This window comes from Diceros bicornis, chromosome X (assembly GCF_020826845.1).
Source record: "Diceros bicornis minor isolate mBicDic1 chromosome X, mDicBic1.mat.cur, whole genome shotgun sequence".
Classification (NCBI taxonomy): Eukaryota; Metazoa; Chordata; class Mammalia; order Perissodactyla; family Rhinocerotidae; genus Diceros; species Diceros bicornis.
In genome coordinates, this window is record NC_080781.1 from 17902271 (window position 1) to 17927423 (window position 25153).

The window sequence follows — 25153 nt, forward strand, 5'->3', positions numbered from 1 at the left end:
TAGTAATTGTCTACATAAGTGCTTAAATGTATGCTTTTTCTGAAATGATATTGTTGGTTATTGTTAAATCCCTTATATTTCAGACTTCAAGTTCATTAAAATTAGTATTTTTTAGTTTTGAAATTAATATTTTGAAATGCAAAGCACTTTTGTAGGTAAAACTCAGGTAATTTTTCTCCAGAGAAAATTTCAAGTATCAGAATCTTCCTTAGAGAGGAAAAAAGGTCATTCACTGTATCATCTACTTTTTTTTCTGATTTGCTTAAATGAGAATATTTTAATATTTAAAATGTGAATACTTCCTTGTGATATTTTTTTCCTTTAAAGTCCTATCACTGTCCATAATTTAAAGTTTTCGTTTATTCTTAAAGCTTACACAATTTCAGGATTTCTGGATGATCTTTAAACTTTAATGAAGCTTTTTCTAAAATGGCTTTATTTAAATGGAAAATGGAATCTGACCCTCTTTATTGCAAGGAGGATTTGCCATGCATTACCTCTTAATTATTGATATAGAGATGATTGGATATAGTTATTAAAACTTCATTAATAAGAAAGAAAGTCGGAAAATACAAGATACCACAAAAAAGCAAGAGGGAAAATGTTTATATTAATATTTTGTCACTCTTCTGTCTCCAGTTAGTTGTAGTTGAAATGGCTCTTCAGTAACCTACTTTTTGTGTAATATGTATCAAGCTAATGACATACCAATATTTGAATTTCCTCTCTTAACTTTTATTTTGCCACAGAACATGTAAGTATGGATTTTGTGGGGAATGAGATGTGGCCTTTCTTCAGGATATTGAATTACTATGCTGCATTTTAAAGTTTCATGGACAGTTCACTTATCAAGTAGTTATTTGATTGAGTACAGACTTCTTCAGGCAAACTTTAGAAACCAGAATATTCAGATAGGAATTTCTTAGCAGTTTAAAGACAGCATTATTGATCATGAATTCATCCCTGGGGCCTGTGGCAATTTTCATTTGATAAGATAATTTTATTTTTTTGTAAATGAGGTTATAACATACTTGAAAATATTTCAGTTGCTTCACTTTTCTTCTGATGCTGTCTTTTTTTTTAGGGTATGTATATTAAATCAACATATGATGGCCTCCATGTAATTACTGGAACTACAGAAAATGTAAGTGTTATGACATTTCAGATTTTGGTGTGTGTTTTTCCTTTTATTGTTAAACAATTTATATATCTCATGTAATTGAGGTTGACTTCTGAGGACATGAACAAATTAGGAGATAAAACTAAAAAGACATACTGAGTTAGTAAGTGGTAGTTTTGGGAGAATTTCAGTCATTTTATTTATTTTAGAATTTAGTAAATTTAGCTATTTACTTAAAATAAATCAGATGTTTTCTGTTTGCAGCCAGAGATTTGTCTTTGTTAAGTGTTTTCTGGTTCATGAGAAGTTATTGAGACATCTGAAAAAGAATCCACTTCCACCTGTCAAATAGTTCAGTTATATTAAGAAACTTAACTCATAAGAAAGAAACACAAGATAAGTCAGGTTTTGTGAATACTTGCAGTATAATTCAGCTTAATTCAGTAGAGGGGCAGCATGGTATAGCTCAGTGGTTTTCACAGTGAGATTCCCTCCCTGGACCAGCAGCATCAGCCTCCCTTGGCGACTTGTTAGAGATGAAAATTCTCGGGCCCCACTCCAGACCTACTGAATCAGAAACTCTGGAGACCAGCCTGTTTCTTAATAAGAGATTCTGTTTTAACAGGTGATTCTGAGACTCACTCAAGTTTGAGAACCACTGCAAGCAGTAGGTCCGAGTCCCTAGGCCTAGGTCCTACAACCAGTTCTGCATCTTAATGGCAGAGTGATTTTTGGCAAGTCACTTACCCCCTCATTGCTTTAGTTTCCTCACCTATAAACTGGAAATAATGTCATCTGCACTACATACCTCACGAGGTTCTTGTGAAAATCAAATAAGTTAATAAAGGTGAAAGACTGAGCTATAAAGAGCTACAGAATTGTGAAGTGATCATGTTGGGCATTAACACGGTCAGTGTAATAGATTTGAAAAGCATAATAAACCATTATTCCTGCATTTGGTTGTCCCAGATTTCCATCCTACTCTTTTAAGCCAGTGCTGAGCTTTGAATTTTTTTTTCTTTTAGAAATTCTGATAAATTGTATGTTTATGCTGTATTCCTTCAAAAAAGACTGAGGTGGAATTAGTCTCAAGTTATTATTGATCTCAACGTCTTACCAGCATTTTCTTTCAAAAAAATCAACATTCTCTTCATCTAATTCACCTATTATTATAATCATTGCTTGATTTTTTTCCCCCTGCTTTTCTTGGTTTCTTGTGAAAGGTGAAACACATAATATACTTTGCTTTTGGATTGCTGTACTAGCTTTACATTTGGTATTAAATATGAGAGTTATATGGGATCAAGAATATCAGTTAAATGCATATTGTCAACTATTTAAAATTTTTAAATGCAGTGAGATACTTGTAAACTATACTCTTGTCACTGATCATTCTCATTTATTTGTACGTTCATCTGATCATTTATTTATTCATTTGTTCTTTTAACAAACCTTTGCTTCATGTCTGCTATGTTCCGGGCATGGGGCTAGGTATCAAAAGAATTTTTAAATTAAACTAGCTTGCTGCCCCTAAGGAGTGCAAGTATAGGTTTAGCTGTGTAAACAAATAGTGAAATTTGTATAGATGGACAAAGGAAAAAATGGTAAATGCTGCCAAGTGAAATCAGAGAAGGAATCACAGAAACGGTGATTTTGAACTGTATCTTGAAGAATTGGTAGGAACCTATCTCTCTGTATTGTCTGGGGTCTGTAAAAAAAGTTGAGCACTATGCCTTGCTCATATTACTCAATAATATTTGATAAATGGATGAGTGATCAAAGAAAGACTGATTCTGTGTGTAGTTCAGATATGAACCATATATTAATAGTTCATCATTTAATTCTTCTTTTTTCTTAAAAATATGTTACTATTTTTGGTACCCTCAGTCATTGATCATTAGGAATCTTGTGTTGAGTCTTAGTAAAGCTGCTCACTAAAGTGGGTAAGTTATTTTGCTTTGCGATGCCTTGGTTGCTTAGTTTTCTCCTATGAAAAACGAGAGGTTCAGACAAAACAATCTCTAGGGTCCCTTTTAGCACTGAAAGTCTATAATTTATATGACTTATTCCATTTTCTACTTATATGTGCAAAAAGTTGTTTTAGTTTCTTTGAGTTTTATGTACCAACTATCATTTTCTTTTACATCCTGACTAGAGCCATTTGCTTGATACTTTTCCTTCACACTCCTTTTTAAAAAGATAAATTGTGAGCCAAGTAGGGCAGGGACTAACTCTGTAGTTACAGTTCTATTAAAGTAATGATATACAAACTTTTCAGTATTGTTACATGGTACTTGTCTGATTTGGTAATATGCCCAATTCCTTAAGGTGCTGTGAAATAAGTAGATTTTTTTTTCTTGTTATGACACCATTCTTAGGGTTGGATTCACATCCTAGATGAACTATCCTCTTAATGGTACACTTGTGTTATTGTTACTTCAGTAACTGAAATTCCCTGGGATATCATCTTACCTTGAATTCTAGCCTATGGCAAATAATTTTATTGTGACTTTTAAAATTTGATGAACTGAGATTATATTGGTTCAAGACTTCTTTGATTTTGAAATAATTGGAAATTAGGAATGAATAAAAAATAAAAGAACTGGAAATCACTTTTAAAGTAAATCTTATTCCAGGGTCTCAAAAGTAGCGTTTTACTTTGCAGATTCCATCACCATGCCATTCTTCTTTAGCTTTCAGTAGATACTAATAAATAATATTACAGTATTTATAGTTGTGTTTGATAGCTAAATTAACACATATATAAATAACAAATATGTTTTTTCATAAAACACATTTTATTTATATTCAAAAGTCCGTATACATATTGTCATTAAAATGTCTAATAATATGTATAATCAATTATTAGTAGTCACTAGAGGAAAATAAAGAATAGTATTTTAAATTTATTACCCATACCTACAATATTATAAAATTTCTATCTTAAATCTCATTTTAGTTTCCTAAAGACTTCATAAAACTTGGCAACATTAGCTTACCAAAGTTGTTTTTTGCTTTTTTTTGTTTTGTTTTCAATTTCTTATGGGAGTAAAGAAAAAGGTGATGAAATTGTTACATCCTATAGAAATGTTGGCACTTTAGTTTAGTGTGGTTTTGTTTGCCAGTATATTACACTGTATGAAGCATAAGAAATATGATGCTCTTATAATTAGACGTTTAGAGAGAGAGTGTTATATAATGTAACTTTGAACTGATGGCTATCCGCCTTTTAATTTACTTTTCTCAGTTATTCAGAATTGATGATATTAATGATGAAATAAATTAACAATTTAATCATCACTTGACAAAGCTTTAATGCTGATCATAAGCATATACTTGAAAATATTTATTTGCTGAAGTTAATGTGAATTACTTGTATTAAAGGGAAAGGATCAAAGTTAAAAAAGATAATGTTTTGAAATATATTTTTGAATCAGTTGCCTGTAGAGCCTAATACGGTTGTCTATATAAAGTTTGCAGAAGTTAATACCAATTTTCATTTTCCCTTAATGCTCTCAGAAACATATTGGTCTTTTATAACATAAATATATGTTGTTTTGCATTTCTACTTTCTGTCATTAGTTATACATAGAATACAAAAAATATGTTAAATACTAGTAACCTTTTTTATTAGTTTAATTCCTTAAAGATTATAATTAAATTCTTGATCTAATTTAAAGTGGTGAACTTACTGTAGTGTTTCCAGAGAGAGGAAATGACTGATAAAACTTATGTTCTTTATCATTTCCTTTATGTTAAATTTAGTCACCTGCAGATCGGTGCAAGAAAATCCATGCTGGCGATGAAGTGATTCAAGTTAATCATCAGACTGTGGTATGTATAATTACCTTATGAGTCAGTGGGAGGAACTAATATAAAGATTGGCTAAAGCTTTAAAATAATGCCAATGAAATAAAATGCCTGTTTGTGTACAAAATAATTGAATAGCCTTTTTAAAAACAACTGAATGACTATTCTTCTTAATTATTTGATGGAATGTAAGGCATGGTTTTAAAAGAACGCAGAATATTGGTGGTGGCTAAGGTTAGATATGCATTTCTATGTTGACAGGTATAGGATAACATTATACACCCCATGAACTGGGATAATTTTGGAATAGAAATTAAAGTATCGATACATACAAATTCAACTTTTTCTTGATATAGCTTTTAAGTTTCATTTTACAAATTATTGAATTACCTAGTAGATATGTTTTGTAACAGCATACATTTATTCATCTACTTTAATATTGATTTGTTCATTAAACTGTCTGGTAGATTTGTTTATTTTTTAATGTAGATTTTTTTAAAAATTTTGAACTTTAATAGCTGAATTGGCTCTTCATTTCCCAAAAGAGGACTACAGTTTTAGTTTTAAAACTATTGCACTTAACTAAATAAGTTCATAAAATTTTCTTGCCGTGTGAAACTCACGAATCCCTTTCTAGGCTAAGAATGACAGTGGCATTCTGTGCCTGTGGTAGATTTTCAATGGCTGTTTTTCATAATCTTAGATTTAGAAAATAAACATTGTATGATTTTCATTTTGGATTATTTTCTATATCAGTTGATTTACTTTTTTCTCCTATCTCTGCCAGAATAAAGTGTATCATTTAAAAAAATTAAGTTAAGATAATCTGATTATTAATATAATAATCCTCATTTAAAAAATAGTTTTTTTCTGGTAAATATTCTACTTATAGCTCACTAACTCTTCAGAGTGAGTAATTGTTTCCTGTTGCACCTAAACTAAATTTGCTTTTGCATGTTCTAGTCATAGAAGAAACTTTTAAAAAGAGAAGAAAGGCTATATTTTGGGGGTAAGAAGACTCCTGTGAAGTCTGATCTTTCTCAGTGATTCTGATTTTAAGGCAGAAGCCATTTCAGTTTTGGCTTTGTATAAACTGAGAAGTTTGTGATATTTTGGAGAGAGTTGTGAACACTGATAATTAAATTCATGATATTTCTTCAATGAGTTCATTATCTAAGTGAATAAAAGTTAATGAAAGTTTAAAAAATTAAACGTGTGGGTATAAGATTAATACTAATTAATACAGAATGTTGGTAATCGACAAAGCCTTCCACACTGTGACAGTTATGATAATGAGAAAGTTCTCATTACTACAAACCATACAAAGTGGTTGTCCTGACTAAAGTTTCTTGTCTCCCAGGATGAGTATTTGGGCAGTGGCATAAAGCAACTGCTTCAGTAAACAGGCAGCTTCTCCCTCTTCTAAAGTTCATGCTGCCTCCGTTTCTTAAATGTGACCTTAACAAATAAGACATCTGTTGGATAGTTGGACCAGTTTCTAGTTGGTCAATTCTAAGTGGACAGAAATTAGTATCTAATGAAAAATAAAATTGTTTAAAGGATACTCTTTGTGGAGCAAAGATTCTGATATTTATCACATGAATATGAAAGTCTTTAAAAGACAACAAGTGAACTAATAAAATCTGTGTGGTTTGTTGGTATTTAAGTACTGTGAGAATGTGTAAATACATCTTTTCATCATGGGAATATTCTAAAATAGTTGAAAACTATACAGAATGATGGTTGGGGGAACTTGCCTCCAGTTTTTGCTCTGAAATTGACTTAGGCTTTAAGCGAGTCATGGTAACTATTTAAGCATCTGTTTGCCTTTTTATAATAATAACCATAGCCAACACTTACTGAGTTCTTACAGTGTGCCAAGCATCATGTTAAGTACTTTACATATTTTATGTCATTTACTCTTTACAGTAATTCTACAAAGAAGGTGTATGTGGAAATTGAGACTGAGAATGATTATTTAACTCACCCGTAACTCAAAGCTCTGACTCCAAAGCCCAGACTCCCTCCCCAAACTCTAATTATAAAATTATCAAACAAGAGGGGAAAAAATTCTAAGAATTATGTAAGTAAATCTCAGGATTCAGTGAGAGATTAAGTGGGGCCAAGTGTGAGAGAAGAAGAAAGGAAGTGAGTATTTACATAACTGGGGTACTGAATCAGCTGAACTGAAATCAGAAATGGAGTTGAAATTTAACTTTACTGCCACTCCTAACTCACTCCTTTCCTTCAGATAAATAAGATATGTAAAACACCTATCACAATGCCAGGCACACATTAGGAGCTCAATAAAAGTTAACTTTCCAACCTCCCTTCCTCCCTTTTATCTGTTACAACAGTTGGGCCAATTCGAGTCCAGTTCCTTGGCAGACTGCTGTTATAATTTAGAAATTGATTTTGGATAATAGAGACATTCTCTGACAGGAAAATACATTGAATTCCATGCAAGTAACATTCCTTAATAAAGGGATCAATTATCAGATTTTCTTCTTTGTGTTCAAGTGAGAGGCATATTTGTGCAAGAACGGTGCATTTCACTGCCCTCTTTTTCTTGCTGTTGTCTACGTTGTGGTCTTTACAGGGCTTTTAACTTCTTACTAGACAATATACAGATGTGGTGAAATGGAAATTATGTGGGTTTTGTTACTATGAAAGGTTTGATAGGTAGATATATTAGTTGAGTCAAGTATAAATTATTTGTAGTCTGCAATTACCCCTTCTATCCCTACATTCATTACCAGGGACATAAGGGGTTGGTTATGATATAATAGTTACATTAAAATACAACTTAATACATTTGAAATACATATTTAATATTATTTTTTAACCCAATAATTAATTTACCAGAACAGTGAGATATTGCCAATATTATTCTGTACCAATTTAGACTCATTAATGAAAAGAGTAATATTTAATCTTACATTTTGAATGTTATTAGCCAAGTTAGTATAAAAATGTTATTAGCCCAGTTGGTATTTTTTTATAATTCTAAAATTTCATATTGCTACAGGTAGGAATGTACAATATAAAATCCTATAACTTTTCTTATTTTAAAATACATAGAAAAGCAATTTGAAATTTTTCCCTAAGAGTCTGAGAAAGTTGAATGAATCACAAATGAATTCAAATACGATTTTTTGAAATTGATAGTATGGTATATCTTCAAGATGTCCAATTAGATGTGTGTATTTCTAGTTTGCTCTTTTTTTTTAAGTATATTTTCTTACTTGAAATGAAACTGGAAATTTTATGTCCTTTTTCATGTTGCTATATTCTTTAAGTGGCTTTTAAGCTTTTCAAATCAACATACTTCTGTGGCTGAGAAACTGTGGCTGCCAGGTAGGAAGAAGAAAAAAATCATGAACGTTCAAGCAAAGCAGACTGAGTCCTATTGCATGTCTTCCCCGCCAGTGAAGATCCAACTCCTCAAAGGCTGCTGGAGTCTCCCAAGATTTTTTCCACTTCATCTGCCACTACATCCCTCTCTCTGAGAGATACCTCGGCATAGTTTGAACCAGCAACTCTGCCCTCATGATGCACTTTTAACACGTTTTTTTAGCTGATGAGACTAATTATAGTTATTAAATCTATTTGGGCATATTCCTAATGAATCTGTTAAATTTCATCTTTTTGGTGTGTAAGTGTTCTAAAGATTCTATCCATACTAAAAACAGATACTTTCTTCTTAGGAATATCATTTGAAAAGAGTGGCATATGTGATGGTTGAATCTAGCATTTGGAAAAATTTCATTTTATTTTATGTAAATATTAAAACATATTCACTATTATTTTGAAAAGTCTCCTGGGAACCTGGTGACAGCGTTCTTGCAAGAAATGGTTTAGTAGATCTGGCTATAAAGGCTACTGGAATGGAAAATAATCAGGTTGGGATAGTCAAGAAGAAGATAGACTGTAGTAAATAATGAGGATGTCAGACGTTGATTAGTGAGAGATGGAAGATGAGTATTATAAGCTAGTGGTTTTTGTTAACCTCCAACTGGTGAACATTGTTGAACAAGACTTGCAGGTGATGGCAGAGGGGCCGGGGGGAAGGGAACAAATTGAAGGACTATTGAGTCATCTGGAAAGATCATTCTAACTTCATTTATATAATTCTCAAAGGTGCCTCCGTTATTCTCTCATATTCTCACTCTTGTCTCTCATTTTTGACTCTGTCTTCACCCTCTTGTTGCTTCAATCCAAAAACAGCAGGAGAGTATTGTTCAAAGGGGAAGCCAACATAATCAGAATGGATGGAGAGCGTGTTAACCCAGTACAGCCCAGCTCTCCTTTTCCCTCCCTCTCACCCTACAGCCTTGTCCCTGGACTTCAGCAAGAAGGAGTGGCTCATTGAGTGGAATCAATACCATGATACTGGCTAACACCAGATCTGTTTTTTTCTCTCTCTTTTTTATAATTTACTAAATTATTGTCTTTATTTTTTAGATTTCACTTCTAATTCTATTTTTTTCCTTTCATTTACCATCTTCATCTCTTCTTAACTATTTTTCCTCCATTCTTCACCTCATTCAGTTTTTTTTTCTTCTTGCCTATTTTCTTCTGTTCTCTTTTCTCAAAGAAGAAAGTATCTTATAATTCCTTATACCCAAAATATTGAGACCTCAAATAGCAATATTTCTGATGCACCCTACATCTTATTCCTGTAAACACAACATGTTGCTGGAGTACAGATTAAATATATTAGCATGGTGTCTAACATATTGCTTAATAAATGGTTATGATAATACCCTAAAATAACTGTTAGGATTCTAAGAAATTGGTATTCTAAACCAGAGCAAGTGAATCGTTATCTTTTCAAAGGGAAAAAAAATCATGAAGAGACAATTAAAAATTAAAGGAAACAGTGCATCATAGATTTCAATTAGTCATAGTAATATTTTATTTCAGATTCTACCTTATATAGTGGGTAGTTTATGAGATGATCATAGATTTTTTTCTTTTATTTTACACTGAACATTGTGGAGTTGATGAGAATGTGTGGAAACTGGTTTTGAAGTGCCACATATTGATATAAACTATATATTTTGCCTAGAGAAATCAATTCATTACTTTATTATCCAATATAATTCATGATTTTTCTGTTATCAAACTAAAATTTATTATCTTAAGTCTATGTAAAGGAGATAAGTTGTATGATGCCTTAATAATGGTAACTTCCTGTTAACCAATTTATTTTCTCTGCAGATTTCTGTATCCTGATTTGTTTCTTTCTTATTTGTGCAGTTCTTACTAGGTTCACCAGGAAAAGAGTAATTGCTTTAAAAATGGTTACTCTAATTTATTTTTATTATTGGAGTACGTCTTACAGTGTCAACATACAGTTATTATGATCTAGTTATTTTACATGGAATTTAAAAAGATTTCCTTATAAGTAATTATTTTGTATGTTTAAAATGTTCTTACTGATGTTCTTACTTACTCTGGCTTATTAAGTGTGCAACTCATTTGCAAAAGAGTATCAATAACTGCAGCCCTTTCTCTCCTTCTATCAAAAAGGCAGAAGTCGGCCAGTCACAACTGCCTAATCCACCTTCTGTCTGTAGTAGGGGTGGGAGATTAGTGACAACATTTAACTACCTGAAGAAGATAAAAATTATTGCATGAAAGGGAAACACATTAGAGCACCATAAAATAGGAAATTCAAGAGATAATGATAATAATCTTAAATTCTTTTTAGGTCATTTACCCCTAGGATTCAAATACAGGTTTTATCCACTAAATTAACATTCTGATCAGCATGGTGGCTGAAATTTTAGGTAATGTAGCCCCTGATTACTGTTACATTTTCTCTCATCTTATTACCCTAATACTGGGCAATAAAGGATTTTTAAAATTGGGACAAATGACAGCGACAGGTCACTATGGCCCCGTTTAGAGCTGACATTGAGTTACCTTTTTTGTCTGAGTTGTTGGATTTCTGGTAAAATGATTTCTAAATTGAAAGTATTTACAGCCATTATAGAAGTTCTTAAACTAAAATTTTTTATTAATAAAAATTTAGAATGCTGTTTATTTAGCTGTATATATGCATATGTACACATGCTTTTTTTTTTTTTTGTGAGGAAGATCAGCCCTGAGCTAACATCCATGCCAATTCTCCTCTTTTTTTTGCTGAGGAAGATCGGCCCTGAGCTAACATCTATTGCCAGTCCTCCTCCTTTTTTTTTTTTGCCCTTTTTCTCCCCAAAGCCCCCGTAGATAGTTGTATGTCATAGTTGCACATCCTTCTAGTTGCTGTATGTGGGACGCCGCCTCAGCATGACCAGACAAGTGGTGCCTCAGTGCACACCCGGGATCCGAATCCAGGCTGCCAATAGCGGAGCACGGACTTAACCGCTAAGCTACGGGGCCAGCCCGTTTTTGTTTTGATAAATACAGACATCTATTGCAATATTTGCTAGTATTTTCAAATAAGCATATCTTTGTTAAATGTCTACCAATAAATGACATTATAAAGATTATTCGTAGCAAAATTGTAAATTTTTAAGCATGTTACTTTTTGAATACTAGGGTTTTGATTATGTTCTAACTACTTTTTTAATTTGGGTTCCTAAATTTAAGCATGATTTTTTCATAGGTATAGATGTTTTCTTCTTTCTCAGAATTCTTATAAATAAGATTTTTAGATAACAATGCTTTGTTTCATCCCTTAGCTTTGGTGACTAGGACTCTTTATTTTAAAATACACATATTTCCAGTGTCTTTGCAAGAAGAACATGAATGAAATATAGGAAGGAATGACTGAAATGTAATAATTTTCAAGTGTATGCAAACAAAATTGTTTTAAAGTTTAACCCATGTAAATATCTTTATAAAAATTTTAGTTAAAAATCTGTATTATTATGGATATTTTAAAATATGTTACTGATTTTTTCAGGGATGAAGTTCTGTGGTATGATCAAAGATTCACCCCCACAGCCTTTCACTGTGATGTGATTGTCTTCCTCCTCCATCTCTCCCTAGCAGAGGCTTTCAGACTCACTCAGTTTTATCTTTTGGAGAAGTTAAAGGACACAATGAATGATGATGAAATAAAAATAAAATTGGCTTCAATTTGGTTTTCTATAGCATATACTATAGAATGTAAACCATGAAGCCCCCACAATAAACCTTTGGCCTTCAGAGACCACAACATTACCAAATACCATATTGAAATGGAAGAAGGGAAAGAGAGCTGTATGTTCAAGATACTAAACTATACCCACGGTTTTTGAATCAGCTTGCCACAGAAGCAGAGACATCAGTGATACAAAGCCTGCAGTTACTATAAGTGATTGGTAATAGGAGATAATGCAAGAAACAGGATATGGAAATGTATCACCTTTGGTGAAAACTATGAGAATGATTCATAGAACTTAAAGGAAAAAATTATGATTACTATTTTCTTCCTCCCATGAGCTTCCTCATGATCCAATCAATAAATTCTGATTTAGCCCTCAGAACTTCTTGGTTATGGAGAAAAAGACTCCAGGAAGGTGGTGTGCATGCAGTAGTTGGGAAAAAAAAAAAGTACTAGCTTCTTGTAGTGCTTGAGTTGGCTTTCTCTCTTGGATTCCCTATCCATCTTTAGCAGTGAGAAATTATGTTCTCTGTGCTTTCTCTTTAAATAAATATAATACGCACATATATACGTGACTGTGAAATTCACATGAAAATATTAAGTATAAAACATGTAAATTCAAATTGTGAACAGCTCAGTATGGTCCAAGTTTTACAGTAAAATTAAGCCACATAAAAAACAAATGCCTCAAAGAAACAAATGCCTTGATGTAGTCTTATTTCTTTGGATAAGTGCCTTTTAAAGTTAAGGAGGATGTGAGATGAGAGTGGCTCAATGAAAAAGATGTAAAAATTGTGGAGTTTTTCCCCTAATAAAAATAAAACTTTTAATTCTCATATTTCTCCTTTTCAAATGCTTGTTACTTTTATCTTCTCCCCAGATTATCTATTCTAATCTATCAATACTAAGGTTTTATTTAAAATAGGTACACTTTGGGACATTTCTAAATACTCTGAATTACCTATTTAAATTACTCCATGCTGGAATTTAAAATCACTTTTTTTGCATTCAGTTACTTAAGCAAGTGGATACCTTTCAGCTTATATTCCTTTATATTTGAACCATGAGTAACTCTATTTCTGTTCAGTAAATTAATGATTGTGGAAGAGCAAAATTAGGATATCTCCAAATACACTATAGTATAATATTGTGAGACTTTCTCATTAATATTTTGTGAAAAAACAAATTTAGGTGAAGGTGAAGTTTGTAGATTGGTACTCAAGATTTAGTAGTTTTAGGATCTTTGAAAGATATTGTATATCAAAATTCATTACTTCTGAAATGTTTATAATTGTATGACATTTCCTCCACATAGCTTGTTTTACTAAAGAAAGAGGCAGTTATTGGTATAAAGTATTGCGTTTATCAGATACTTCAATAACTGTTTAGTAATGCAAAGGAACAGAACACTATAAAGAAATTACAAGAAATTTGGCAAAGTCAGTATCATTAGTCGCAGCATGATGGGTTGTGTATTGAATTAAGTCTCATAGCGTGACTCATATCATCAGACATTCATATAGGCACACCTCAAGTCTCTTTCAAATTTCCTTTGTGAGGAGGTATCATTTATATGTTACAACTTGTGAGTAAGAATGTGTGTATATACAGGAGCATGGGTAAATGTTAATGAATCTGGTACTTTGTCTTGTGAAGGATAATAACTTTGAAAATATTTTTCGAAATGTCCTGTCGTCCTGCCTATAGGTATAGAGATGCTCTCTTGTAACTCCAAATACAGCTGTGACAAAGGTAATGAAGGTCTGGGTTGATAGGCTTAAATTCTTGCCTTTATGCTTATTTGTAACTTAGGCTACTTGGGACCATAAAGTAGAGATTCTTTTCATATATCGGTCAAATAATTCACCACCTGTTGTTTGGAAATCGGATAGGCTAGGGCAAGTCCTCAAGGGGTCAGAGACAACTTCTTCCCTCTATGTACCAGGAGGAAAGGAAGCTTCTCATCTCTTCAGCACCACCCCCAAAGCTTCTTGTGCACCAAATCCAGTCAACCCATTGTCCAAGGACCTGCCCACTTATGTTGCCCTTCACCAGGAACCCCTGGTGTCTGCTTCAGCCTGATCAAAGCAATTACAAGCCCCTTCCACAAGAAAGCAGAACCTCTGGCTTTCAACACTTGGGATACCTTAAAGACTTGGGAAATTTTCATCCTGTTTGTGTTGTTTATAAAATAAATTTCAATGTACAAATTCGGGATTACATATAAACTAGTAAGCGATATGACTTGCCATTGCTTAGAGACACTGACTTTTGCCACCTTGGACATTGAGGAAGATAATATTAGTAGTTCAGCATATACGAAAAACATATCAGTGGCAAATAATAAGACATTTGTGTAAGATGCATATGGTGGTTTTTAAAGGTTCATTCCAGCCCATGAACTTAATGTGAATGAAATATTTTATTAAAATAATGAGAAAGAGAAACTTGGACTGTTTGCAACCACTACAAAATATTTTTCTGGGAAAAAACCTTGACAGTGTTTATATAATGTATACGATAAAGCAAAACCTTTCTGTGACAAATAACTATATCTACTGTTATATTCCTAGTCATAATCACATCACTAAGACTTTAGGTCTGGAGTATCCAAGATATGAATACTATTTTTTTTTTCAAATGTTCATTTATAAGAAAGTTTATTTGGTAATTTGCTGTAAAGAATCTCATAGCTTTAATATCAGGTATATTACATTTAGAGAAAAATTTAATACTACATCTTGGTTTTACATACAAATCTAAACTCCCTTTGGAGAGTCAAAGTACTTTATTATCTTTGAAACATTTACATTCTCGTGTCACTATATCATCTCATTAGTTGAGTTATCAACAAATACTGATTAAGTGTCTCCCATTTGTAAGGCACCTTATTGATTGCAGATAATGAGACTCAGTTTTTCTTCTCAAAAAAAAAACCCTCAAAATTTAGTTTTGTGAGGGTAGGTGGAGAGGAGGGGCATGAGTAAAAATATATAACCATAATAAGAGGCAGTGAGTGAAAAATGCCACTAGAGAGAGATACTGTGTGCTATGAGATTCACACAAGGAAAATATGATTCTAGCTGTAAGAGGCATTATGATGGATATTGCATTTAATATGAGCCATTATAGATAGATAAGATTATATAGGTGAGAGAAGAATTACAAGCTGAAGGAAGAGTGCTTTTGCAAAGACATGGCCGAGGAGAAAAGCACGGTGTTTGAGGCGAACATATACTTACTCCATCACCTCTTCCACCCATACTGAACTACTGAAAGTTTGCTCAAGCTAGTGATACTTTGTGTCACAGCTTTCTTCACTCCCTCAACTTCCACATCCCCTTCATCTGTGCAACTCTTAAGAAATTCAGCTTAGACTAATAGGAAACCTTCCCTGAAACCTCAAGGATGGGTTAGGTGACCCTTTTGGGGGCTCCCATTGCACCTGTATTCACCCTATCGAAGTACTTCAATTTATTGTAAATGTTTATTCACCTGCGCATGTTTTTTAATGAGGCACAGACTGTGCTGCATTCACCATTGTATCCATGCTGCATGGAAGGCACGCAATAAATACTGATTTTGTAAGTTATAATATCTAGTCTTAAAAACATTTTAAACACCTAAAATATTCTAGATATCGGTGAGTCACTGCCTTCAAGAAGCTCATCATTTAGTACAGTGGTTCTCAAAATGTGGTTCCTAGACTAGTAGCATCAGCATCACTTGGGAACTTGAGGGGGGAATGCAAGTTCTAGGGCCCCACCTCAGACCTACTGGATCAAAAACTGAACTTTAAAACACAGCAATCTGTTTTAACAACCCTTCCACGTGATTCTAACGTGCTAAAGTTTGAGAACCACATTAAAAGAGAAATAATAGGAGACAGCTATGGCCATATTGATGAAGGACCTATTTGAGGAATTGATTCTTTAGTTGAGCCTTTGGAGAACTTTTCAAAGATTTTAAAGGGAAGAACACTTACACTGTAGCAGTATTTTGGAGCTGCAAAAGACTAGAAGCAGAAAGACCAGTTAGGACTCTGTTTTAAGTCTAGTGATCAGGTACCCAAGCCAGAACTAACGCAGTAAGGAGAGGCATTAGTTGCTAGGCCCTATTCTTTAGGACACATGGATTAAAAAGGGGGAAGGGTGGTCATATGTGACTCCATACTCTAAACTTGAGAGGATAATGGGGAACTTTTCGTTGTTGCTGTTGAATGAGAGCAGAGAGATAATGAGTTTGATTTTTTTTTTCTTTTTTTTGGTGAGGACAGTTAGCTCTGAGCTAACATCTGTTGCTAGTCCTCCTCTTTTTGCTGAGGAAGATTGGCCCTGGGCTAACATCCATGCCTATCTTCCTCTACTTTATATGTGGGACGCCTGCCACAGCATGGGTTGATAAGTGGTGCGTTGGTCCGCGCCCAGGATCCAAACCTGCAAACCCTGGGCCGCCAAAGTGGAGCGTGTGAACTTAGTCACTACGCCACTAGGCCGGCCTCCCGAGTTGGATTTTTAAAATGTTGCATTTGTTTGAACTACCAGTGTGATATTTAAGGGAGGATGCTTGCTCTCATAGTATCTTGTGCTTTAGAAGCAGACTTGAATGTGAATTCTGGCTTTGCCACTTACTGTATTTGTAATCTTGGCCAAGAAAACTTAATCTCTTTTTACTTCAGTTTCTTTGCATATAAAATGCGTTTAATAGTTTACCTCATAAGGCTGTTGTAGGAATGAAAATATACATAAAAGGAATGTAATATAGATAGGAAGAATCTAGCATAGTGAATCACTAGTGCTTGATTATTCAGTAGCTATTTATATGGGTGAGGATGAACTGAACTATTAGAAATATGTCACTAGAGTTCTTGATAGGAAGCAGGGATGGTTAGAAAGATTCGGGAGTCATGTAGAAAGATGTTACTGGAATCTCTGGGAAGAGAAGAAGGTTATTATGAGAAGACAGCGTGAAATATTAGAAAAGGGATCTGACACTTAGCCTAAAGGAGACACCTGCATTTATTGGTTGTGAGGAGGAAGAAAAGATGGAAAACAATCAGATATGTACCAGCACCATATTCCTTTACTCGAGCTAATCTGTGGTGATATCATCTATTTGCATTTTCCTACCCATTCTGTGTATTAAAGTTGTAATATAGTGTGACTTTGGAAATCTAATCTAATCATTTAGCCTATGCAAGAATATTTAAACATCTCTTGGCATGGAGTTCACTATTTCACAAGTCAGCCAATTCCTTTTTGGATGTCTTTATTAGAATGTTTTTCTTTATATGTATCCCTAACCCATTATCTCTTAAAATTTTTTACCTTATTTAATTCCTTCCCATATTAGTGGCCTCTAGGATCCCTTCTTCCTTCTTTCAAAGCTCCCTCTATCTCCTAGTATAGAAAAACTTGCACTGCAGCCAATGTAAAGAATACTTTGCAGTCGTTCTTCATACTATCATATCTTCACATGGTTTCTAATTCAGGTCTATCACACTTAATATTTTAAAACTCTAGCCCGAAACTTAAATCAGAAAATGGAAAACTAATCTTGAAAAATGATTAAATGCCTTGATGTATTTTACCTATTTTGACATGTGTGTACCATTGTATTTAGCTCCTAGCATGGGGGCTCCCAAGTTTCTTGAAGTTGTAACACACACACTTAACCTCATTTAATCATACCATCTACTCATGTTCCCCTATGATCTGTCAACCATAAGTATCTCAATCTCAGTTAAAGAGAAGTAAATTAATTTCAAGAATTCACTACACTTCATTATATGGCTGAAGATATGTTAGGATATCTCAGAACCAGAGCTGGGAATCATTTCTCCTGGAGCTCTAGGACCATGTCATCATTGCCCTTGAATAGAATGTAGTACAACCCAATAATAAATGGGGGCAATTGTTAAGAATTATAAGTAGTAAAGACAGAAAGTAATGAAGAAATGATCCAAATTAGGAAGTTTGAGAAAGGACTCAGTAAAAAAACGACTATTTTAATGAAAGGCATAAGATCTGGTTGCTGTTTATGTGTATACAAGTACTGGGATGGGACTGGTATAGCTAAAACCTGCCTATGTTATTGAGAAAAATGTTACACATAGGCTGTCAATTATCCAGCCAGCTTCATTCCCATTCATTAATTTCTACATGAACCTGGCTTAACACTTAAGTGATGTATCAGCTGAAATCATTCATTGAATCAAAAATCAACAGATAATGTAGTTCTTGACTTATTGAGCACAGCTGAATAATAAATTTGTTTTGCTAATCATCTAACAGTGTAATGCACAGAGCAGAGGTGATTTCCTCATCACCACCTTTTACTGTTTTAAATAGAGTTGTCTTTCTGGTTCTGTACTTTATGTAGAAATTTTCCATCCGTAACAAACAGTCTTAATTAGAAAATTCTAAAATTCATGATTTTCTAACTGGAATTTTACTATTCATGGACTAGGTCCATTTATTTTGTTGATTTTGTTGTTTATAAAAATTACTCAGGTTTATTGCCAAAAGTTCAGGAAATAAAAGTATAAAAAAGAAAATATATATCGTAGTCTTCACTCCCATTTAATGTAACCACTATTAATGGTGTTGTATATCTTTCTATGTTTTCTATATTTATCAATTTTTTTTTTTACAAAAGTACAATTGAATTACATTTGCTATTTTGGGAACTTTTTACTACACGACAATTTTTATATCCCTTACTAATGGATATTTACATAATGTACAATTTTTGGTTGTTTAAACCAGTTAAAACAGTACTGCAACGTACATGTTGCACATTTATCTCTATGCTTTTATCCAATCATTTTCTTATGGTAGTGGAAGTAGAATTTGGCAGCCAAAGTCGTATAGTTTTTATGGATATTGATGTATATTTATTTACTTTTGTTTAAAATATTGCTAATATTATGTCAGCGAGAGTGAGAAGGCTGATTAAAAAGTAGTAAAATTATATAATTTTCTGCCATTAACTAACGTTCAGCTATAAAATTAAAATCCAACCAAATTAATACTTTCTCATCAAAAAACAATTAGACTTTCTCATGGGAAAACAATTCTATTTTTTGAAATTGTGTGTTCAAAAAGAGCATAGACAAAGTGTGAAAAAACAGGATGAATCAAATTGCGCTGAACGTTACACAGGGAAAGACCATCTAGCCTTAAAATGTTTCACTTAGTCACAATGATCACATCATAGAATAAAATGGAAAGAAGTTGATGGGTAGAAATCAGTGTGTAATTCATTGCCAAGGATAGATGAGGTGAAAGAAAGATATGGCTGTCATATTGACTTCTTTAGTATAGGTAGCAACTATTTGAATAAATAAAATCGATAATAAAATGTGGTTGTTATTATTAATAAGTTGTTCATAAACTCTTTGTATAAACAATACGTTTTCTCCCTCCAAACCGGAAACTCAGAAATCTGCTCACATATTTTTTTGGCAAGCAAAATGAACACTTAGATTTGGACTCACTTTGCTGTGACTCTTGACTTAAAGAAATGGCTATAGGGACACTACTTAGCTATCAGAGGAACTAGAATCAATATAATGTACCTTTGAGCACATAATAATCCCCACTTAAATATAAGGGGAGAAATTTGACCAGTTCCATTACTGTAGTTGATCCACACTAATGTGACTTTTTTAAAACTGGCAGTCTCTTATTCGAGTTAGGCAAGTATCATAATAATCATTTTGATTCTGAGACCACTGAGGTTTTAAGCATTATAACGTCTCGCTGCTTTTTTGTCCTCTTCACCATCACTCAGTTCAGTTATAGTAGAGGTTATAATTTAAATGAATGCTCAGTCATCATATAAACCAAAGTCTCCCATTATCCTACAGTGGCTGCAGTCCAGCGTACCTCTTCATCATAGTCTCTGGGGATCTGTGCTTCTTTTGGTGGAAGTGCTCATTCTTTCCAGCTTGAGCATTATTTTCCAGGCGAAAACATGAAAAATCGCAGACAAAGGAATCCATTCCCTTTCACGTGGGTGCCTAGGAAGAAACTAGATCTCTGTTGAGACCATTTGCTAAATCCTGCTTGCAATCCAGGATAAATTTTGACCCAATGTATTTATGTAACACATCTGGGAAAATTCTAATCCATTAGAATTGGGATAAAAGGTTCTCTCTTTTAAATGTGAAATGTATTTTTTTAAACCTTGGAATAATAGATATTTTTAATGTTTCTTTAAAGCGTAGTTCTAGGATTTCAGTTACCTGATACCTGCATAACTAGTCCATCTTAAAAGCAAACTAACAAAAATTATTCTATGTTTAAAATTTTAAAAGGATGATGAGTGAAGTAATTTAACATGGATAACAGTTGAACCAGGTTGCAGGGCATTTATCATGTACTTTGGTTATACAGTATGTTTTGAGGTGGTATTCAAATAGAATGGCTTTATTAAATTTAGCACATTGTATTTTAAGTTTATAGGGTCATTTGGAACACATTTCCAGTAGCTGCTGCTCTGGAGTAGTATTACCTTGTCACTTTTTATTCTATCTTTATAGCATGGTAAAAGGTTTATTTTATTGATGCTGTCTTCTGTGCATCAGAATGCTGCCTTGGTGTGTCCATACCAGCTATTGGTAGTATAAGGTCAATCTAATTTAGAGACACTTGCACCACATATCTCTCAAAGATGGTGATGAGAAAGCATGTAGTGTAGTTTGTAAGCTCAGGACGTTGCTAAATCCTTGTTTTCAGGCATGCGGATTTTTAAATTGTACTTGTGAACAGAGCTTGGATCTAGACCTTGCACAGCATTAATGACATAATTTCTTAAAATTCTAAATTACTCCATTGGTGGGATACCGTTTTAATCTCTGCCTTGACGTGGTAAATGTCCATTATGTTTCTCATAATGATATGGACTCTAATGCAATAATATGGTTAATCAAAGATAAAATTTCTTTCTTGAGTATATATCTCCTGAAAATTGATAGGATGGTACACCAATGATGTGATTTACTTTTTTTTTTACTAATCTTATTAAAGGGGGAGAACATTAAATCTTTGAATACTGTACCTCAATTTTATTGTAATGATTTTGCTGGTTACCAGGTGGGGTGGCAGTTGAAAAATTTGGTGAATGCACTACGAGAGGACCCGAGTGGTGTTATCTTAACTTTGAAAAAGCGACCTCAGAGCATGCTTACCTCAGCACCAGCTTTACTGAAAAATATGAGATGGAAGCCCCTTGCTCTGCAGGTAATGAAGCTTAATCATAAGTCATACACCATCATTTTAGCCATAGATTATCTCAGTAATGCTTCTTTATTGTGCCTCATCTCAGCAGCATATGGATTAATCTTGTATGCTTTTGAAAATTTGTTTGTGAAATGATCTCTTCACAGCTTATCCTAATAGGCTTAATTGTGATGAAATCTGAAAGTTACTGTAACTAAAACCCAAATGGTAAAGAACTCTGCCTTAATTTGTAAACATTTAAAGCATAATTCCAAAAAAACCCACAAGTTATTTCAAGCCAAAATATGGATAGAAATGAAAATGAGAGATTTCATTTTGTGATATAATCTTCTATTTGAAAGTTATACCTGCATACACTTCTTGAAGAAACTAGATGATAGTTTATAGAATTCTTTTAAATCAGATCATAAGATAGTAATAGTTATTTATAAACAGTAGATTAAGGAAGTTTTAGAGAATAATGAAAAGGTCCCTCTTACATTCCTCCTGACTGATGATTTTTCTCTATTCTACCCTGTAGGGTAGCAAAAATAGGCAAATTGTTACATTAGAATTTCTGCATTTTTCTTCATCATGAAGCATCATTCTAAAAGATTACTCTTGATGTTGATAAATTATATTCATTAAGAAACAATTATCTAGGAAGTTATGAAAATATGATTCTGATTGATGAAAGACAAGGAAGTAATACATTTTCTTCCATTTCAGTCAAGATATAATCTATAAACACATAGAAGAAATTTTTGTCCTTCACAAAACCTAAATTTTTAAAACAGGACACTAGTACCTTTCTTAGAAGTCCAATTTTTAAAAATTTAAATTTCCCATTGAAATAGAACATTGTCCATTGTTCAGATTAAAAAGAAAAGCAGTATATGAAAATGCCGTTGTTATCACTGCTATGTAAATTGTTATTGTTTTATATTAATACCTGATACCATTCTTAGATTTTTTTCCCTAAAACCATAAATACTCCATTACACATGAATGGTCTTATAGATTATAATTTCTCATTGTTTAAACTTTACTACTTATTGGCCTCAAAGTTGTATTATACTTAAATAACATAAAAACATATAAAATGTTCTAACATTAAGGTCTTTAAATTTTTAATGTGAATCTTTCTATTTTTCAAATGAATATATGTAAAACTATGTTAATATGTTCAAATACATTTGACTTGCAATATATGTTTATTATCAAAGATTTTTAATGATCATTAAAGTTCAGAGTTCAGTGTTTGACTCATTAAATCATAGATTAGCTGATCAGACTTTCCCATCAGGTCATTTTATTTTCTTGCTGCATTATAAGTTGCTTTGTTGTTCCACTCTGTAGTTTTCTATTGACATGCCTTCCCCAAAGAACCTTCTTCAAATCTGAGAGGCGGGAACCCTGAAGAAGAGGCCCATACTTTCAGTTACTATGTTTTCTTCTCTATATATGTGTAGTTTAATTTAACAACTTCTCTCTGGTCCCTTCTATTTCATGGTGAACACCAAAAGACACTAGTTTCTTATTGAGTCATGAACTCCAAGGGAATATCTCTAAAAAATAAATTGATAATTTGGTCCCCTTTTAAATTCTTTTCCACAAGCACAAACTGGAGAATTAAGGTAATGACAGATTCAGTTAAGAATCACTTTTATACAAAATGCTGAAATAATTGAAAGACCAACCTTTCTTCTTTGCTACACGTACATTTGGTGTGCATATTCAAAGCTAGAGAACAAAGACTTTAATTTTTAAAATTACCTGACGTCATTCCTTTATTATAATATAATTATAATAGATTTTTAAGGCACTGTTTCTAGATTCATTCCTAAATGCCAAGAAATGTGCCTCATCAGATCACTAATTATATTTATTCCTCATTGCCTGTTCAGTTACTCTGAGTATATTTGTAAATTTACTTTTTGAGAATGCTGAAATCAGAAAAAAGAAAATCAGCATTTACGTTAAGTGGTTATATGTATCGACATTTTTTGTGTTACTTCTACTGAATTTAGTTCACCTAAGATGTATTGTCCAAGCTCAACCCCTTATAGATAAACAATACTGTTGAGACTGGGAGGCAACCTGCTTTCAACTTCTTTGAAAATTTCTTCAGTAGTTGACTTTTTATGGAGCTCGTGGAAGAGTACAGTTTTTAATTAAATACTTCCTAATGGTGGTAAAACAAGGTCCTTAGGAGTAAGGTCAATGGATAAGTCCTGTAACATACCACCCTACTACCACTAAATCTCCCTAGGGTCTATTTTTTTTTTTTTTTTTTTTTTTTTTTTTGTGAAGAGATCAGCCCTGTGCTAACATCCGCCAATCCTCCTCTTTTTTTGCTGAGGAAGACGGCCCTGGGCTAACATCTGTGCCCATCTTCCTCCACTTTATATGGGACGCCGCCACAGCATGGCTTGCCAAGCAGTGCGTCGGTGCGCGCCCGGGATCCGAACCGGCAAACCCCGGGCCGCCGCAGCGGAGCGCGCGCACTTAACCGCTTGCGCCACCGGGCCGGCCCCCTTAGGGTCTATTTTGAAGATCTAAAATTGTACCATTACAAGGTTCTTTCTTGATCTTAAAGCTTTGGCCTGTGCTCAAATGCAAAGACACCGGAAGCCTAATGGAAACTCATGGTCAGAAATTTTACAGAATGTAGATTTTGATACAGCCAAAGATGGACAAAACCTGAGGGTACCAGGATCTGGAGATTGAAGGTAGACTGCCTCCAGAGGGGGGAAAGTCAAAGAAATGGTGGGATGAGGTCTTGCAGGCAATTTGGGATTCTTTTGTGACTTTGCCTGAGGCCACATATTTTTCCTAGTGGCTACAAAAGGACCTCAGATGTGGAACATAAGTGCTTAATGTAGTAACAATCCTCTGTGCAGAGCACTACTACCATTCTTATTGTATTCTTGATTCTGGTATGTGTACAAATATGTTGGAGCTAAAATACCATTAACTCACCTAAATATAAATCTTCAGTGTTCAAACCTGAAGAATTGGACATTAGATTATTTCTTTTTTCATAGGGTATACCAGTAGTCTACTAAGAATTTTTTAAAAGAGAGGTCACAAAAAGAAACAATCTGTGGCTATTTCGTCTTTTTCTTACACTATACCAGGCTTAATTTACCTACCAGCATTTTCGGATAAAATACGGCAAAGTTCGTATAGTGTGGAGGTAGACACTAACACATGCATCTAAAAAAAAAAGAGCAACTTTATTCTAACATAAGGAATAATTATTTTTTAAACTAACAAGGAAATAATTTGTACCTATACAAATAAAACATAACCTTATCTACCCTAAGATAGAAGATTGTTAAGGAATACTGTATGTTTTAATGAAAGTAGAAGTTTTATTTCTAAAATATTTTAAAAGGATAGTAACTTCTATTATTAATCAACTGCAGTGATGAATTTTGATTTAGATTTTCTTTTGAAAATCATTCATGGAATTATAGCCAAATAAACAAAAGCATACAATTCAACTTCATGCTCACAGAGCAATTTCATTAGTACATTTCATGAAATTTGGCAGCTCTTCTGTTAAATTCCTGGTTTCTCAAACATTTTGCAATAGAACTGAAAGACTTTAGATACCTTAGCCAAATACTACAGGCAGATCTAATCTGAAGTTGAATTCTGTTGTCGTCTGCACCCATTTTTAAATGGTAGAAATGTTTTACCTGAGATAGAATTTTTATTCTAAGAAAGCAAACCAGAGATTCCCTGCTTTCTGAGAGCCATTTTTAAAGACATGTCCTTAGCAGCACCCTCTGCTAATGTCTTGGATTTTGGTAAACATGGTGATTGCTTATGGTCAAGTTCTTCCAGTTCAATGAAAAAATCTCAGAGAACTGTTGATAAACCTCAAGGTAT

At 33.3% G+C, this 25153-nt stretch overlaps 1 protein-coding gene across 5 annotated transcripts in view; it reads left to right on the top strand.

Moving 5' to 3' along the window:
* Window positions 1-25153, top strand: part of CNKSR2 (connector enhancer of kinase suppressor of Ras 2) — a 251077-nt gene that overhangs the window by 115701 nt on the left and 110223 nt on the right. For 3 of the 5 annotated variants that reach the window (XM_058535561.1, XM_058535562.1, XM_058535565.1), the window contains exons 7-9: window positions 1085-1144; window positions 4886-4954; window positions 21128-21274. In XM_058535561.1, coding sequence (XP_058391544.1) covers window positions 1085-1144; window positions 4886-4954; window positions 21128-21274 — 276 coding nt within the window. The remainder of the gene's footprint in view (window positions 1-1084; window positions 1145-4885; window positions 4955-21127; window positions 21275-25153) is intronic. The other 2 variants (XM_058535563.1, XM_058535564.1) reach the window with 1 other exon arrangement.